The sequence below is a fragment of the Rhinolophus hipposideros genome, assembly GCF_964194185.1.
Source record: "Rhinolophus hipposideros genome assembly, chromosome: 15".
NCBI lineage: Eukaryota > Metazoa > Chordata > Mammalia > Chiroptera > Rhinolophidae > Rhinolophus > Rhinolophus hipposideros.
Genome location: NC_138061.1, coordinates 46,642,172 through 46,658,834, shown reverse-complemented (window position 1 = coordinate 46,658,834; position 16,663 = coordinate 46,642,172). Strand labels below are relative to the sequence as shown.

Genomic DNA, 16,663 nt, shown 5'->3' with positions numbered 1-16,663 from the left:
ACTAAGAAAAAAGTTAAAATCAGAAATGAAGAGGAGATGTTACAACTGCTACTGCAAAAATACAGAAAATCAGGAGACTACTATGAACAGTTGTATGTCAACAAATTGGGTAACCTAGATGAAATGGATAAATACCTAGAAATATACAAACTGCTAAGACTGAATTATGAGGAAATAGAAAACCTGAACAGACCTTTAACTAGTTAAGGAGGTTGAATCAGTAATCAAAAGTGTGCTAACAAAGCAAAGACCAGGACCAGATGGCTTCACTGGTAAATTGTACCATTTAGAAAACACCAGTTAATCTCAAGCTCTTCCAAAAAAATAGAGTGAAGGCTTCCAAATTCATTTTTATGAGGCCAGCATTATCCTGATACCAACGTCACACAAAGACACTACAAGAAAAGAAAAATACAGGCCAATACCCCTGATGAATATAGATGCAGAACTCCTCAACAAAATACTAGCAAATTAATTTCAATAGCACATTAAAATGATCATATGCCACTATCAACTGGGATTGACCCCTGGGATGCAAGGATGGTTTAAAATCTGCAAATCAGTTACTGTGACACCACATTAACAGAATGAAAGCTAAAAATTATATGATCTCAATAGATGCAGAAAGAATTTGATAAAATTCTACATTCTTTTATGATAAAAATTCTCAACAATTTAGGTAAAGAAGGAATTACCTCAACATAATAAAGGATAGATATGACAAGCCCATCATACTCAGTGGTGAAAAGCTGAAAGCTTTTCGTCTTTAAGATCGGGAATCAAACGAGGATGCCCACTCCTTCCACTTCTGTCCAGGAGAGTAGTGGAAGTCCCAGCTAGAGCAATTAGACAAGGAAAGAAACAAGCCTTCCAAATTAGAAACAAGGAAGAAATACCGTCTGTGTAGGTGACATGATACATATGTAGAAAACTAAAGATTCCACCAAAAATCTGTTAGAATCAATAAACGAATTGAGTAAAGTTGCAGGATACAAAGTTGATATACAAAAGTCAATTGCATTTCTATTCATTAAGAACAAACTATCTTAAAGAGAAATTAAGAAAGCAATTCCATTTACAGTAGCATGAAAAACAATAAAATACTTAGGAATAAATTTAACCAAGGATGTGAAAGACCTATACACTGAAAACTGTATAAGGAATCAGTGAAATAAATTGAAGGTACACAAATGGAAAGATATCCCATGTTCTTAGATTGGAAGAATTAACACTGTTAAAATGTCCATACTACTCAAAATGATCTACAGATTCAGTGCAGTCACTACCAAAATTCCAGTGGCATTTTTCACAGAAATAGTGCTGAAATTCATATGGAACCACAAACGACCCAGAATAGCCAATGCAATCTAAAAAAGAAAAACAAAGCTGGAGGCATCATACCTCCTAGTTTTAAATTATATTACAAAGCTGTAGTAATCAAAAAGAATGGTACTGGAATAAAAGCAGATACGTAGACCAATCAAACAATAGATAGACCAGAAACAAACCCACACATACTCGTATATAGTCAATTAGTCATTGACAAGGCACCAAGAACACACAATGGGGAAGGATAGTCTCTTCAACAAAAGGTGTTGGCAAAACTGGATATCCACATGCAAAAGAATGAAACTGGATCCCTATCTTGCACCACTCACAAAATGTGACTCAAAATAGATTAAAGAATTAAAATGTAACACCTGAAACTGCAAAATTCATAGAAGACAACATGGGAAATCTCTTAGATATTAGTCTTGGTGATCATATTTTGGATACGACACCAAAAGCACAGGCAACAGCAAAAATAAGGAGGACTACATCATACTAAAAAAGCTGCACAGCAAAAGAAACGGTCAGCAAAATGAAAAGGCAACCTACAGAATGGGAAAAAATATTTCTGTATCGTGTATCTGATAAGGATTAATATTAAATATAAGGAACTCATATAACTTAATGGCTAGAAATCTAATTTAAACATGGGCAAAAGATCTGAACAGAAATTTTTCCAAAGAGGATACACAAATGGCCAACAGGTGCTCAATATTAACATCACAGTAATCGGGGAAATGCAAATCAAAACCACAGTGAGATATCACCTCACATTTGTTAGGATGGCTCTTATCAAGAAGAACAAAAAACAAAGGACAGGTATTGGCATTGTTGGTTGGAATGTGAATTGGTACAACTGGTGTGGAAAACAGTGTGGAGGATCCTCAAAAAATTACAAATAGTACTACTATATGACCCAGCACTCCCACTTCTGGATATATATCTGAAGGAGATGAAAACAGGATCTCACAGGGGTAACTGCACTCCCATGTTTATTGCAGCATTGTTCACAATAGCTTAAGATATGGAAACAACTTAAGTTTCCATCCCCAGATAAACGGATAAAGAACACACACACACACACACTCTGGAATATTACTCAGCCATAAAACGGAAATCCATTTGGAACAATGTATATGAACCTGGAGGCAGTATGCTAATTGAAATAAGCCAGACAGAGAAGGACAACTACTATATGGTATCATTTATAGGTGGAATCTACAGTAGAATGGTGTTGGTCAAAGGGTACAAACTTTGTTACAATATGGATAAGTTCTGAGGATGCAATGTACAGCATAGTGACTGTAGGTAATAGTACTGTTGTATACTTGAAATTTGCTGAAAGTAGATCTGAAGCATTCACACACAAATATGTGAGGTGACAGGTGTTAATTGATAGAGATAATCATTTTACAATGTTTACATATGTCAAATCACGTACATTTTTCATATATACATTTTTCAGCAAGTCTGTTAAACCTAAATAAAATGAAAAAAAATACCGATTATAAAAATCATACATAAAAACACTGCTATTTCTATCCAAAAAGAAATTAACATTAACTTTGTAAGGGTGATAATAGTATTGTGTTATTTATTTTTACCTGTTAGAGGTCTGAGCCATTGAATACGTATACATTTACAGGTGAAATGATTTGATGACTACAATTTGCTTCAAAGTACTTCAGTACTTCTCTTTTGCTTTAAAGTACTCTGAAAAAGGGAAGTGGAAGGGGCATCGATGAAACAAGATTATCTAACTTTTGCCAGTTGTTGAAACAGTGATAATTCATATATAGTTTTTGTCTTTTATTTTTTGTATTTGTTTGAAACTTTCCATGATGAAAAGCTTTAAAAAGAAACATCAATTTTTTACATAGCGTTGTGTATAGATACTTATGCTATTAAGTGATAAAAGCAGGAGATAAAATTGTACATATAGCTACAACTATGAAGAAAAAATTGAATTGGAAAATACTAATTGTGCTTATGTTAAGCTGTTATCACAAAGTACTTTTTAACATACACAATCTAATCCAGTTACGTATTTTTATAATAAAACATTTAAAGGCCACCAATGTTATATGCTGAAAATAGCTATATTTGTGCACTCCATTTATGTAAACTTTTTGCAGAGCTTTTATGTTAAAAACATAACTAGTTTGAAAACTGAAGATGATACCATTTTAAACGTTTTGTGAAATTTTATAGGTGTGTACCTGGGATTCAGCAAGAATATAATGACAGTGAAAGGCAATGAAAAATAATTATTAGATCTCTTTAATGATGGCTTTAAATAGGACAAGAACATAATTAAATACTTTAAAGATAGTGAAACTAGACATCAATCTGGAACTCTTGTTTTAAGACATTTTACCTTGAAAAGTCAGGTATCTGTGAAATTGTGAAGCTAATAAAAGAGAAAAATTGACTCCATATTAAAGATTAACTTATTTTCCTGAAGATTTTCTTCTTTTATCAGGTTGTCTAATGATAAAGGATTTTCTCTTTTTTAGGAAGGTGGAGTGTTTACTTTTGGAGCTGGAGGTTATGGTCAGTTGGGTCATAACTCTACCAGTCATGAAATAAATCCAAGGAAAGTATTTGAACTTATGGGAAGCATTGTTACTCAGATTGCTTGTGGAAGGTAAGCGATTATGTAAGCATATTTTGGTCTCTAACACAACTACTTAGGGAATTCTTTTTTAACAGTCCGAGGATGTGTGTGTGTGTGTGTGTGTGTGTGTGTGTGTGTGTGTGAGTGTGAGTGAGAGAGAGAGAGACAGAGAGACAGAGAGACAGAGACAGAGAGACAGACAGACACACCTGTTTTGCGGGCTCCAGCAGTTCAGGCTTCTTTCCATTGGTTCTCACAAAGTGCTTCTCTGGGTGGAGCAGGCTGGTGCTTCAGCTGAACCCAGTATTTTTCTCTTTGGCTTCTTTTGATGATTTTCCTTCATGTGTTTTCAGTAAGCTATCTCAGCTCTTAGAGTGCTTAGTATGCTCAGTATGTACATTAATTCTCTTGGCAAGAAGAATTTTTTTTTTAAAGCTTATATATAAGTTTATTTGAGCCAAACTGACGACAATTGCTGAGAAGCAAAATCTAAATGGATTGAGAAAATTCTCCCGGCAAGAAGAATCTTGTACTTGTTTGTTTACAGTAATATCAATAGCATGCTGGATTAACAATTATGGACTCACTTTCGTGGGGCATTCCTTTTTGAACAGGCCCATTCCTTTGATCTACAATATAACATCACATTTCTTTGTAGATTTATAGTATATGGCCAAAGGAACAACTTCATATCATATTGTACATAGAGAATATACAGAGGTGCCTTTCGTCTTTCTCTTTGTGTGGTAATTTTTGTAAATTAGTGGAAGATGTCAGTTCCAGATGAAAGTAAGGATTTTTTTTTTAATGAATTGTGTAGGACTATAGTAATCTAGTAATCTAGTATAAAAATAAATTAATGCCTAATTTGCTGCTGATAGTGATAGTAACCGGAGAAACATCTTTTATGCTATTTCACCTTTCTTTATCTGAGGCAGGGTATTGATAATGTACATATAATTTTGTATTCATTGTATATAGCATCACACTTGGAGGGAAACTATAGATCCATCCTTTTTTTTCCTTTTCACTTTTTTTTTTTTAAAGAATGAGGGAATCGATCAATTAATTATTTAACACATAAGATTAGTTGGTGAAAATTGAATTAGAATACAGATCTCCTGATTCTCAGTTGTGAGTAAATAGAAGAGTCAGAGCTTTGAAATTGAGCTGCACCTTTCATGGATTAAATTAGATCCCAAGAGGCTAAATGTGCTTGACTAGTTAATTTTTATTTAGATTAATCTTTTTCTGCCTATTAAGTATCCTCACATGACATAGTTCAGTTTTGCCAACTGTTATCTTCAAATACATGGAATCACACTGTAGGCAGCCTTTAGTGACTTCTTTAACATCATGCTTACGTGATTATCTGTACGTGTATAGCTATGGTTCTTCATCATTAGGTCTCATGCTGTGTTTTATTTAATTATATGTATGTACAATTATTTACTAATTCTGTTATTGATAGACATTTGGGTGCTTCCAATTTTTGGCAATTACAAATAATGTTGCTTTGAACATTTATTATATGGTATACATAAACCTTCATATTTCTAAAGTATATACCTAGAAAAGAATTACTGAGTCATAGAAGGTACTTAACTTGTATTTTGCAAGCTAATATCACCCAATTTACCCAAATGATTATACCAATTTACATTTCCATTAATATTGTATGAGAATTCCTGACACTTTGTCACCATTTGTTATTGTCAGACTTTAAAATTTTTGCTGATTTCCTGGATGTGTAGTGTTATTTAATCGACTTTAATTTGCATTTTCATGATTTTACAGGGATTGCACTGAATCTGTAGGTCACTTTGGGAAGTATTAACTTAACAATATTAAATTTTCCAATCCATAAATACAGGATGTCTTCATTTATATTTTATTTAATTTCTTTCAGTAATATTTTGTAGTTTTCATTGTCTTTTACCATCTTGCAGTAATTCTTAAGTGTTTTATTCTTTTTGATACTATTGTAAATAGCACTGTTTCTTAATTTCTTTTTTGGTTCAGTATTATGTATAGAAGTGCAACAGGTTTTTGCGTGTTGATTTTGCTACTTTGGTGAACCTTTTATTCGAATAGGTTTTTTTTTGCCTGTGGAATCTTTAGAGTTTTCTTTCTTTTCTTTTAAAATAATTTTTATTGGGGAATATTGGAGAACAGTATGTTTCTCCAGGGCCCATCAACTCCAAGTTATTGTCCATCAATCTACTTGTGGAGGGCGCAGCTCAGCTCCAATTCCAGGGCCATTTTCAATCTTTAGTTGCAGGAGGCGCAGCCCACCATCCCCTCGGGAATTGAGCTGGCAACCTTGATGTTGAGAGCTTGTGCTCTAACCAACTGAGCCATCTGGCTGCCCCTCTGGAAACTCCATGGCAGCTCGTTGTCTTCAATCTAGTTGTGGAGGGCGCAGCTTACTGACCCATGTGGGAATCGAACCAGCAACCTGTCGTTCAGAGCTCACGCTCTAACCAACTGAGCCATTGGCTGCCCACAGTTATTTTATTCTTGAGTTCTTACTGGTTCTTTTTTATGTTTCTTGTCTCTTTGTTCAGATTCTCTCTGAGATCACCTGAGCATTCTTATAACCAGTGTTGGGAACTCTGTGGTTGGTAGATTGCTTGTTCTATTTTGTTTAGTTCTTTTTCTGGAGCTTTGGTCTGTTCTTTTTTTTGGGAAATGTTTCTTTGGCTGCCTCCCTGTAGTTGTTTCTATGTAGGGCTGTTGTACCTCCCAGTCTTAGTAGAGTGGCCTTATATAGTAGGTGTCCTTTGGGACCCAGTGGTGTCTCCCTGGTCACCAGAGCTGGGTGCTTCAGTTGTGCCCCTTGTGTGGGTTGTGTGTGCCCTCCTGTTGTAGTTGAGATTTGATTGCTGTTTGCACATCAGTGAGAGGGATTGACCCTCAGGCTGATTGGTTATGAGGACTGGCTGTGACGACAGTGGAGGAGTTGTGGAGGGGCTGACCCTACAGAACAGGTTTGCTCTAGCGGGGCTCTGGTGCCTGCCCAGTCTGTCCTCTGGGTTGGTCTTCCTTAGAGGTGGCCCAGTGATGCATGGCCCAGTTTGAAGCTGGCCACTGGGCCTGCCGTCCCTGGGCATCCTCAGAGGTGCCCCACTGCAGGCCATGTTCAGCTGCAGTCTGTGCCTTCCCTGGGGCCACCTGGTATGAAGCACAAAGCAATCCAGAGGTGGCCGCTGCCTGTGTTGTTATTGGAGGTGCCGTGAGAGTCTAAGCTGTGAACCAAGGCTGCTATTGCTAGTGCCGGGTTTAGGCTCCTCAGCCAGAGGTTCCAGACACGCCTAGCCAGATGCTGCTTGTTTGGCCTTTGTGAACCTTTGAGAAATTTTAGGAAAGTTCGCAGAATGAGTCAAGGTAGTCCGTTTATGTGCAAAAGCCACTGGAAAGGGGTTGGATGTGTTCAAAAACAGGATGAGACGTGGTCTCGGGATCACTAGGGTGAGGCAGACGAAAGGTGATAGCCAGTTTGATGGTGACTCTGATATGGCATCGCCTTGTGTCTACACACATGGAGGTGGAGGGCTCAACAACAAACAATGGCTTCTGCCAGCTTCTTTGTCTGGGAGAAAGATGCCTCTCCAGCCCTCACCCTGAAGCTAGACAAGTCAGGTCCTCCTCTGTATCCCTGGCGCCTTTTGAGTTGCTGCCCCAGCCCCAACGTTAGAGCTCAGAGCTAGTGAGTCTTATCAATGAGTAAGTCTGTGTATAGTCCCTTTAAGAGGAGTGCCTGGGAGCATTTGTCCTCTGTCTCACTCGGCCACAATCTCTGGTGGTTTTCACAGGCAGAAGTTATGGGGGCTTCTCTCCCTGGCACTGAAAAACCCTGGGCTGGGGAGGGGTTGGGACCCTTTGTTCCCAGGGGTGTGTGGGGGGTACTTCCGTAGCTAAGATACCTCTCCCAATTTTTAATGGTCGCATGTGGGACCAGCCCATTCCCCATCTCTGCCCCCTCTTAAACGTTCTCAAGGTCTTTTCTTCTAAATGTCTATAATTGTAGGGCTTTGGTTCAGCTAGACTTCAGGTAATTCTCTTTAGTGGTTGTTCTGTGGTTTAGTTGTAATTGATGTGGTCCTGAGAGGAGGTGAGCACAGTGTTTACCTGCTTTGCCATCTTGACTGGATAGTGCCCTCATTGTTGAAGAGAGGTTTTGCTGGATATTAGATTTTTGGCTGACAGTTTTTTCTTTCAGCACTTTGAACAATATTCTAATGCCTGAATGTACCACAGTTTTATCTACTCACCTACTGAAGGACATCTTTATTGCTTTTAAGTTTTGGCAGTTATAAATAAAGCTGCGATAAACGTCTCTGTGCAAGTTTTTGTGTGAACAGAGGTTTTTATCTTCTATGGATAAATAATGAGGAGCTTGATTGTTGAATCATTGTAACAGCATGTTTAGTTTTGTAAGACACCACCAAACTGCCTTCCAAAGTTTGCTGTATCATTTTGAATTTCTATGTTGGTTTTTCCCTTTGAATGGCCCATACTTTCCATTTTATTTGTATGCTCTGTAATTTTTTTTTAAACTGGACATTTGAACCTAATAATGTGGTAACTCTAGAAGTCAGATTCTCTCCCTTTTCTAGGGTTTCCTTATTCTTGTTTTTTGATTGCTGTAGCTTGTCTCTTTGCCATGGATCAGCCTGAGGTGTAAATGTGAGGCTTTCTCAGGTCTTTTCTGAGCTTGCATCTTTTCCTGCGCATGCACAGTGACTTTCTAAATTGCCCTTTCTGAATTATATATGTGGTTATTTTTAATATCATAGGTTAAATCTTTGAAAGTCTGACTCCCAAAAGGGAAAAAAAGAAATAAAGCGGGGGGTTGGGGAGTGGGGAGGGGTCGTGGTGGTTAGAAGATAGTAAAGGGGAAAAAAGTACCAGCACTTTAAATCCTCTGGAAGTCTCTTAAGTTGGAGGGGGATAGGGTTGCACCAGTGGTCAGAAGGGGCACAACAATGGCTTACCCACCTTTGTGCTTGCATCTCTGTGATCAGAAGCAGTAATCAGTGATAATAGCACCAATCTCAGATAGAAGAACAGGATTCTTATTGCCTACCCTGGCTCCTACAAATCACCGTACAGGCTAATCCTGGAGCATGTGAATAGCTGCTTGTCACAGGGCTGGGGGTGTGCTAAGAGCTCAAATTGACCAAAATTAATTGCAGTTTACCACCCAAAGCCTTCCTCTGTAAATTGCAAGTGTTTCAATAGACTCCAGAGTTTCATAATAGTTACATCAGACAAATTCTAGGTGGGGAGACAAGATTTCCTCGTGTTTCCCGTGTTTCCTACTTCACGATCTCCTCAGAATCATCTTCGAGCTCCTTTGAAAACTCCTTCACCCGTCTTCCTGCACTTCAGGGCCAATGTTGGCATAACTTAGTTCTGTGTATATACATGGATCTGTTTCTGTGAATTTGTATTTCTTCCATCTGTTTGTCTGTCTCTGTGCCACTTTCACACTACGTAATTTGTGTGACATAATGAATTCTGCTCTTTGGGATAAAGCAAGTTTTTATTTTTCCTCTTCTTCATGAATGCCTGGGCTGTTTTTGGCCTTTGACTTTCATAGAAATTTTAATATCAGCCTGTCAAGTTCTCCACAAAAATTCCTTTTGGGTTTTTAATTAGTACGGCATTGAATATCTAGATTAATTTGTGGAAAAGTTATCCTTATAATTTTGACTTTTCGAATCAACTTCTAAACTTCTTTAACATCTTCTAATAAAATGTGTAAAACTTTTCATCATAGAAGTCTTGTACATCCTTTGGTATTTTTCTTTCTTGGTACTTCTTTTTAATGCTATTATTTTAATATTCTACCTTTGAAGTCATCTCTGGCATGTAGAAACTGACATTTATGTATTGATTTTAAATCTAACTTCGTGGATAAACACTTGTTGATACTTACTCAAGTACACAGTCATATTTATCATCTGTGAATCTATTTAGTTTTGTTTATTTCTTTTTTTTTTTTTTTTTTTTGGTTTTTGAGAGCCCACTGGCCCATGTGGGAATCGAACCGGCAGCCTTCGGAGTTAGGAGCATAGAGCTCTAACCACCTGCGCCACCCGGCCGGCCCCTAGTTTTGTTTATTTCTATTACGCTTAACATATTTTATAAATTTCTTGCCTTAATATCCTGGCTGGTATACCAGGATAATGTTCATTAGAAGTGCTGAAGATGGGGACATCCTTGTTCTGTTGCCACTCTGTGGGAAAGCTTTAAGTATTTCACAGTTGAGTATCATGCTTGCTGTAATTTTTTTGTAGATAACCTTCAGCAGATTAATGGATTTCTCAGTTTTTTTAAGAGGTTGTTTTTAATCATGAACAGATGTTGTTGTTAATTTAATAGGAATTTATTTTAAATATTGTTTGTCATTAGTGATCTTGGTTTTTAATTTTCTGTTATTTTTATTTTTACCAGGTTTTGTTATTAAGGTTTTGTTATATTAAGGTTATTAAGGTTATTAAGGTTATAAGGTTATATAAGTCTGATATTAATAATATAAATTGGGGAATGTACTATTGTTTTGTGTTTTTTTGAAATAGAACCACTTTGATTATTGGTAGACCTTGTCATTAAAGCCATCTGGGCCTGAAATTTTCTTTTTTGGAATTTTAAAAACATTTTTATGTTTTTTAAATTTCTTCTTGAGTCAGTTATCTGTAAATGAAATATTTCTAAGAATTTTTCCATTTTTGCCTAAATTGTAAACATTGACAAAGTTGACAGTGTCTGTATTACCATATTCCTGTGTGTAAACAACGTCAGTGTAATTTAATAATAAATATTTATTTCTTACTCTGTGGATCTGCTGAGTTGGTTCATTCTTGTGCCATGGGTCAGCTGGTGGTTGTTATTTTTGTTTCGAGCTGCATATTAGGGTAGCTTTGCTCAGTCTGTGGCTGAGCTGAGGTGGCTTTGTTACTTGTCTTGTTCTTGAGCACAGTCCCGAGGGACGGTGGCTACCTCTGGGAATTTTATTCTCTTGGTTGTGGCCTCTGCTTGCGTCACATTCACTAAAATCCTATTGACCAAAAGCAAATTACAAGGCCAAACGTCAAGTTAAGGTAGGGTATACCCGGTGCTCATCTACCATCTGGCCGTGACAAGAATGTGCATGTTTAATCCTACAGGGTAATAAAGAAGTGGGCTTATTGTTTCCATCTATCACAGTATTATCTGAGAAGTTTTTTACGTGTTTGTAGGATCTATAGTGATATCTCTTTTTTTCCCCCCATTTTGTAGTTGGTAAATTATCCTTGTTCTTTTTTCCTTTAAACCTCTAATTTCCAGAGGTTTGCCAATTTATTAATCTTTTTTTCAGAGTATCCACTTTTGGTATTTATGATCCATGTTTTTTTGTTTTTCATGTTACATATTTCAGTTTTTTTTTCAATTCTTTCAGTTGTGGGATGCAGTGTTCTATATATGTCTGTTATGTAAAGTTTTTGTTAACAATATATAGATCTTTGTTTTCATCCGCTCATTTACAGTTGCTGAAGAAGGAAGTGTTCTGTACTGTTTGATTGTTTTCAGTTTGTTCTTCTAGGTCAGTCAGGTTTTGCTTTTGCTTTTGAGGTTATGTTTTTAAATGCGTAAAATTCAAATATTATCTCTTCTTGGTGAATTGAGCCTTTCATCATTGTGCTTGTGATCCTCTAGAACTCTAGTAATACTTTTGTTTCTTTAAAGTATGTTTACCTGATGTTAATAGAGCTATACCTGATTTTATATATATATAGTTTTCCCCATTCATTTATTTGGTATATATATTTTTACTACTCTTTTACTTTGCCTTTCTGTATGTTTTAGATGAATCTCATGTAAACAGCATTAAGTTAGATTTTTAAAATTCAGTCTTGCTATCTTTGTCTCTTAAATGGAGCATTTTATCAGTTTATATTATTTATAATTACTAATATATTTGGGTTTAAACCTGCCTTCATATTTTGTACTGTTTGTGCCACCTATTTAGTTTCATTTTCTTCCTTTCCTTTTTTGCCTTTTTTGGGATTGTTCATTATTACTATTATTTTTTAACTTTTATTTATTTAAGTGTGTTTTTCTAGGACCCATCAGCTCCAAGTCAAGTAGTTGTTTCAATTGAGTTGTGGAGGGAGCAGTTCACAGTGGCCCATGTGGAGATTGAACTGACAACCTTATTAAGAGCACCGTGCTCTAATCAACTGAGCTAACTGACCGTCCCAAGGATTGTTCATTTTTTAAGTCAGTTTAATTCCCTCTACTTGTTTGGAAATTATTTAAATTAAATTTAGTTGTTACTCTAAAGATAACAACATTTATTTTTAATATGTATTAATAAATACCTCGCCCTTTTTCTGGGCAGTACAAGGGCCTCCATTTATCTCTCCCAAGTTTTCATTTTTTATATATTCTTAAACCCCACAAGAACATTGCTTCATATAGTTAATGTACATTTAGAAATAACTATGTATTTATTACCTTCTTTTTTTTTTGTTCCTCATATCTTCCAATTAGTATTATTTTCCTTTTGTCTGACCACCCTCTGGAATTTTCTGAGTAGGTCTGTATGTGGGAGGCTCTCATGTATCTAAAAATGTCTTTTTCACCTTCATTCTTGGATGATACTGTTGTGGATTGTAGAATTCTAGCTTGGCAGTTACTTTCAACACTGAAGATAACGTTCTGTTTTTTGGCTTTAGTTGTTGAGAAGTTAGATGTGAGTTTGTACTTTGAAGGTAATCTGTCTTTTTTAATAAATTGCAATTTTGCTTTCGTTTGTGCAGGTATGGATTTTTTCATTTTTTTCAGTTCATTAATTCTTATGTTACATATTTTTCATTAAACCCATCCTTCAAAATCTTGATTTGGTTATTGTGGTTTCTTAGTTCTAGTATTTCTTACTGGTTCTTAAAATCTGAAAATAATTTTTTTTTCTTTAGTATTTCCAGTTGTGTGATAGTTTTCAAGCTTGGCTTTTATTTCTTGGACATTAAACAACTATTAAACATAGTTGTCCTATATTCTTGTGTTTGATAATTCCAGTATCCATAATCTTTAGGAATCTATTTCTATAGATTTTGTTCATGGAGCCCTGTTTCTTTGTATGCCCAGTTTTGTGTGCCTGACCATGTATTTGAAAAATTATTTATGGGAATGATTTGACAAAGCCTTCCTTTCCTTTTTCCATATATGAGTTGTAGTCTATTGTAAAAGGTAAAAGCTTAACATATTTTGATAGTGATTATCAAAATCTTGTTTACACGTTTAAAATTATACATGAATATATAGATCTTAAAGTTTAGAGAGTTCATCTTTTCTTGTTCATCCATTTCATGCATAATTCATTAAAATACTATAAAGCAATATTTTTAGATAATTTTTAAGGTGAAATAGTTCATCAGTTCCTTGTGAAATATCAAAAAATGTTTAATGTCCAATTTTGTAATTTTTAATAGGTAAATGTGTATGATTTGAATAGGTATTCTTAGCTTTGTAAACTCAATTTTTTCCCAGCAATTTTATTTATTTAACTTTTGGATTTGGGGATAAACTTTAGTTACATATTAATTCAGATGTAAGGACTTACTTACAGAGGAAATGTAGGGAGGCATTCTGTATCTTGACCAGTTTGACTTCCAGGTAGTTAGTAATGCAAGAACTATATATTCTTATTGAATAATTGTCAAAAACTTTCTGAAGGAAACAGCCAAGGCACACGAGAAATGTGAATTCATCAAGGAGATAATCCAAAAGCAAAAGAATAAAATTCCAGTAATATAATTCCATAGTGTGTTTGAGCTGTTATATTAAATCTAAGGCGTAAGATAGTTATGTTTGTTCAGTGGATCTCGCTGGCTGACTTCATGCCATAATACTTTGGAGAGATTTAAGAATCTCTAGGCTTGCTCCTAGGTGATCTCAGTATGCAGCCAGCGTTAAAAACCACTCTTTTGGTAGACCAGTTTGAGGAAGAGTTTAAGGAACTAGTATTGTAATAATTTTCAAAGTATTAATAGGTTCTACTGAGATGTCACAATGGCTACTTCCTGAAGGAGGTGGACTGGGCATTTTTAACCCCATCTTCGACCAGAGTAGTTTGTCTGGATTCCATTTAACATTTCGTTTATTAAAAGAGTATCCTTCGTTAAAAAAGTTTTAATTGACTTTGGTTGATGTGGCTCTGAAGTAAGATGGTTGGTAGATTCTACTGAGTTTTTCAGTAAGATGACAGACTAGGTAATTTGAAAACCCTTTTGAATCAAAACACATTTTAAGTAACATAGATTAGTCTTCTAGGAAGTAAAGAGAATTAATTCCACAAAGCAAAAACAAATCTGAACATCACAGCTCTTTCTTTGAACTGACTCTGGAGCTTCCCTGAAAGAATTTGCCAATCTACATAATGTATTAATTAGCTTATATTGCTAAACAAACCACCTGAAAACTTAGTGGCTGAAAATAATTATTTATTTAGCTCATAATTCTGTGCTTCAGTATTTTGGGCTAGGCTTAGCTGGGCAATTCTCATTTTAGCTTGACTCAGTTGATCAGCTGATGATGTGGCTGGGGGCTGGGTAGTCTAGGTTGGCCTTAGCTAGGGCAGCTTGTCTCTGTTCCAATTTTATATCATCCTTCAAGTGCTAGCAATGGATTATTCTAATTGTGGTAGAGGAGGGTTCCTAAAGAGAGAAAGGGGAAGAGTACAAAGCCACTGTGAGGCATAGGCTTAGATCTGATACATTGTCATTTCTGCTGCATTCTGTTGTTCAAAGCAACCACGGGGCAGAGCCCCAGTATAAGAGATGGAGGAATAGATTCCCTGTGTTTGTGGGAACAGCTGCAGAAGTTATATTGTAAGTATATTGGATATAGGAAGAGGAATAATTTTGGCCCTTTTTATAAATAATATTCCACAGATGGCAAAGGAAGGGGTTTGATAATAGGAGATCAGACCTAAGAACTGATAGAAACAGTAACGAGGCCTGAAAAACCATCTCTTCCCAGTAAAACCACTTCATGGAAAGAGCTCACAATGATTCTGTACTCTGTTGCTAGCATAAGGAAACTTTTCTCTCGTTGGCTTAATTTCTGGTTTGGATCTCTGAGAATTTGTAACTGCAGGGCTGCCTAAAGATAGGTTTCGGGCTTTGTCTCAGTCCTAGGTTGGTGTATATGTATCATATTTCACAATATATAAAGGGCTTTAAAAGAAATAACAGGCTGGTAAATTTGAAAAAGAGAACTTCTAGAAATGGGATAAAACACAGTCGTGAAAATTTAAAACTCAGTGTATAGTTAAAACAGCAGGTTGCACACATCGCTAAAGAAAAAAGTAATGATATGAAAAATAAATCCAGAGTAATTGCTCACAAATGGACATAGATATAAAAGAGAGGTTAAGAGACTGGTAGGATACATTGGGAAGGTACAACATTTGTCTGATACTATCAAGAACAGAATTGAATTAAGGGGAGAGAAACAATATTTACAGAAATAACACTTAAGAATTTGCCAGTCTTTATTGAAGCTGTAAAACCTGAGCTAGAGGAACACAAGACCTGAGCTGGATAATCATGTGTAACCCATTCCTAAACACAGAGTAGGGAAACATTAGAGGGAGTTGGATAGGTTCACTGGTTAAAGGATTTTCTTCAGCTTCAGTTCTGCAATTTCTTAATGTTTGCTTTCACTCTGGTACCTCCAGAGGAGTCTGGGTGAGGACTATCAGACTATCAGCATGAATTTATCTAGAAGAAAGGGAACACTTTCACATCATACATTTCTCTCTCTCTCTCTCTCTCTCTCTCTCTCTCTCTCTCTCTCTCTCTCTCACACACACACACACACACAAACACACACGTCTTCTCATTGGTACTGAATTACTTGCCCAGTTCTTTTCCTACACCTTTTGACTGGTGCCCAAATGGTGGGCCGTCATAGACCATAGGTCTAGATTATGACCTGACAGATAAGGAAGGGATCAGGGGAACTTCCTTGAACAGCATAGTTAGGTGCTACCTTTAGTGCTAAATAATCTATTATAAGGGATTCCAGTACAGATGTGGACCTTTTTAAATTAGGGTATTTGTAGAAATTTTCTGGACCATGCTTATGCAGCCTACCTGTGTGGTGCAGAATTCATTAGTGTAAAGACTATTAATAAGTATTTTGTACAGAAAATTTTAGAATTATAATGATGTTATTAATTTGGTTTTGAAGGGAAAAATTATGTCATTTAATATTTGCTATGCTTTTCTAAATGAAAATTATTTACAAGTTAACATTAAGTCTAAGGTTTTGTGTCCTTTTACTCTAGGCAGCACACTTCTGCTTTTGTTCCTTCATCAGGACGAATTTATTCCTTTGGACTTGGTGGTAATGGGCAGCTAGGAACTGGTTCAACAAGCAACAGGAAAAGTCCTTTCACTGTGAAAGGAAATTGGTTCCCTTATAATGGGCAATGTCCACCAGATATTGGTAAGTTCTGTTATATTAAAGCTTTGCTACACATATTAAAGTTATGATTAAAGTGTTGCTCTTAATTGATGAAGTTTTCTATGTTTGAAATGAAAGAATTCAAGATACATTGTTTAGTGAAAATAACAAGACACAAAATAGTGTACATGGTTGTTTAGTTTGTTAATATTTGCTTATATATGCATAAGGAAACAGAATAAATTAATAAAAGTG

General features: G+C 35.9%; 1 protein-coding gene across 6 annotated transcripts in view; it reads left to right on the top strand.

The window, feature by feature from the left end:
- HERC4 (HECT and RLD domain containing E3 ubiquitin protein ligase 4) overlaps positions 1 to 16,663 on the top strand; it is a 108,395-nt gene that overhangs the window by 35,456 nt on the left and 56,276 nt on the right. For all 6 annotated transcript variants that reach the window (XM_081075334.1, XM_081075331.1, XM_081075335.1 and 3 more), the window contains 2 exons: positions 3,846 to 3,976; positions 16,290 to 16,450. In XM_081075334.1, coding sequence (XP_080931460.1) covers positions 3,846 to 3,976; positions 16,290 to 16,450 — 292 coding nt within the window. The remainder of the gene's footprint in view (positions 1 to 3,845; positions 3,977 to 16,289; positions 16,451 to 16,663) is intronic.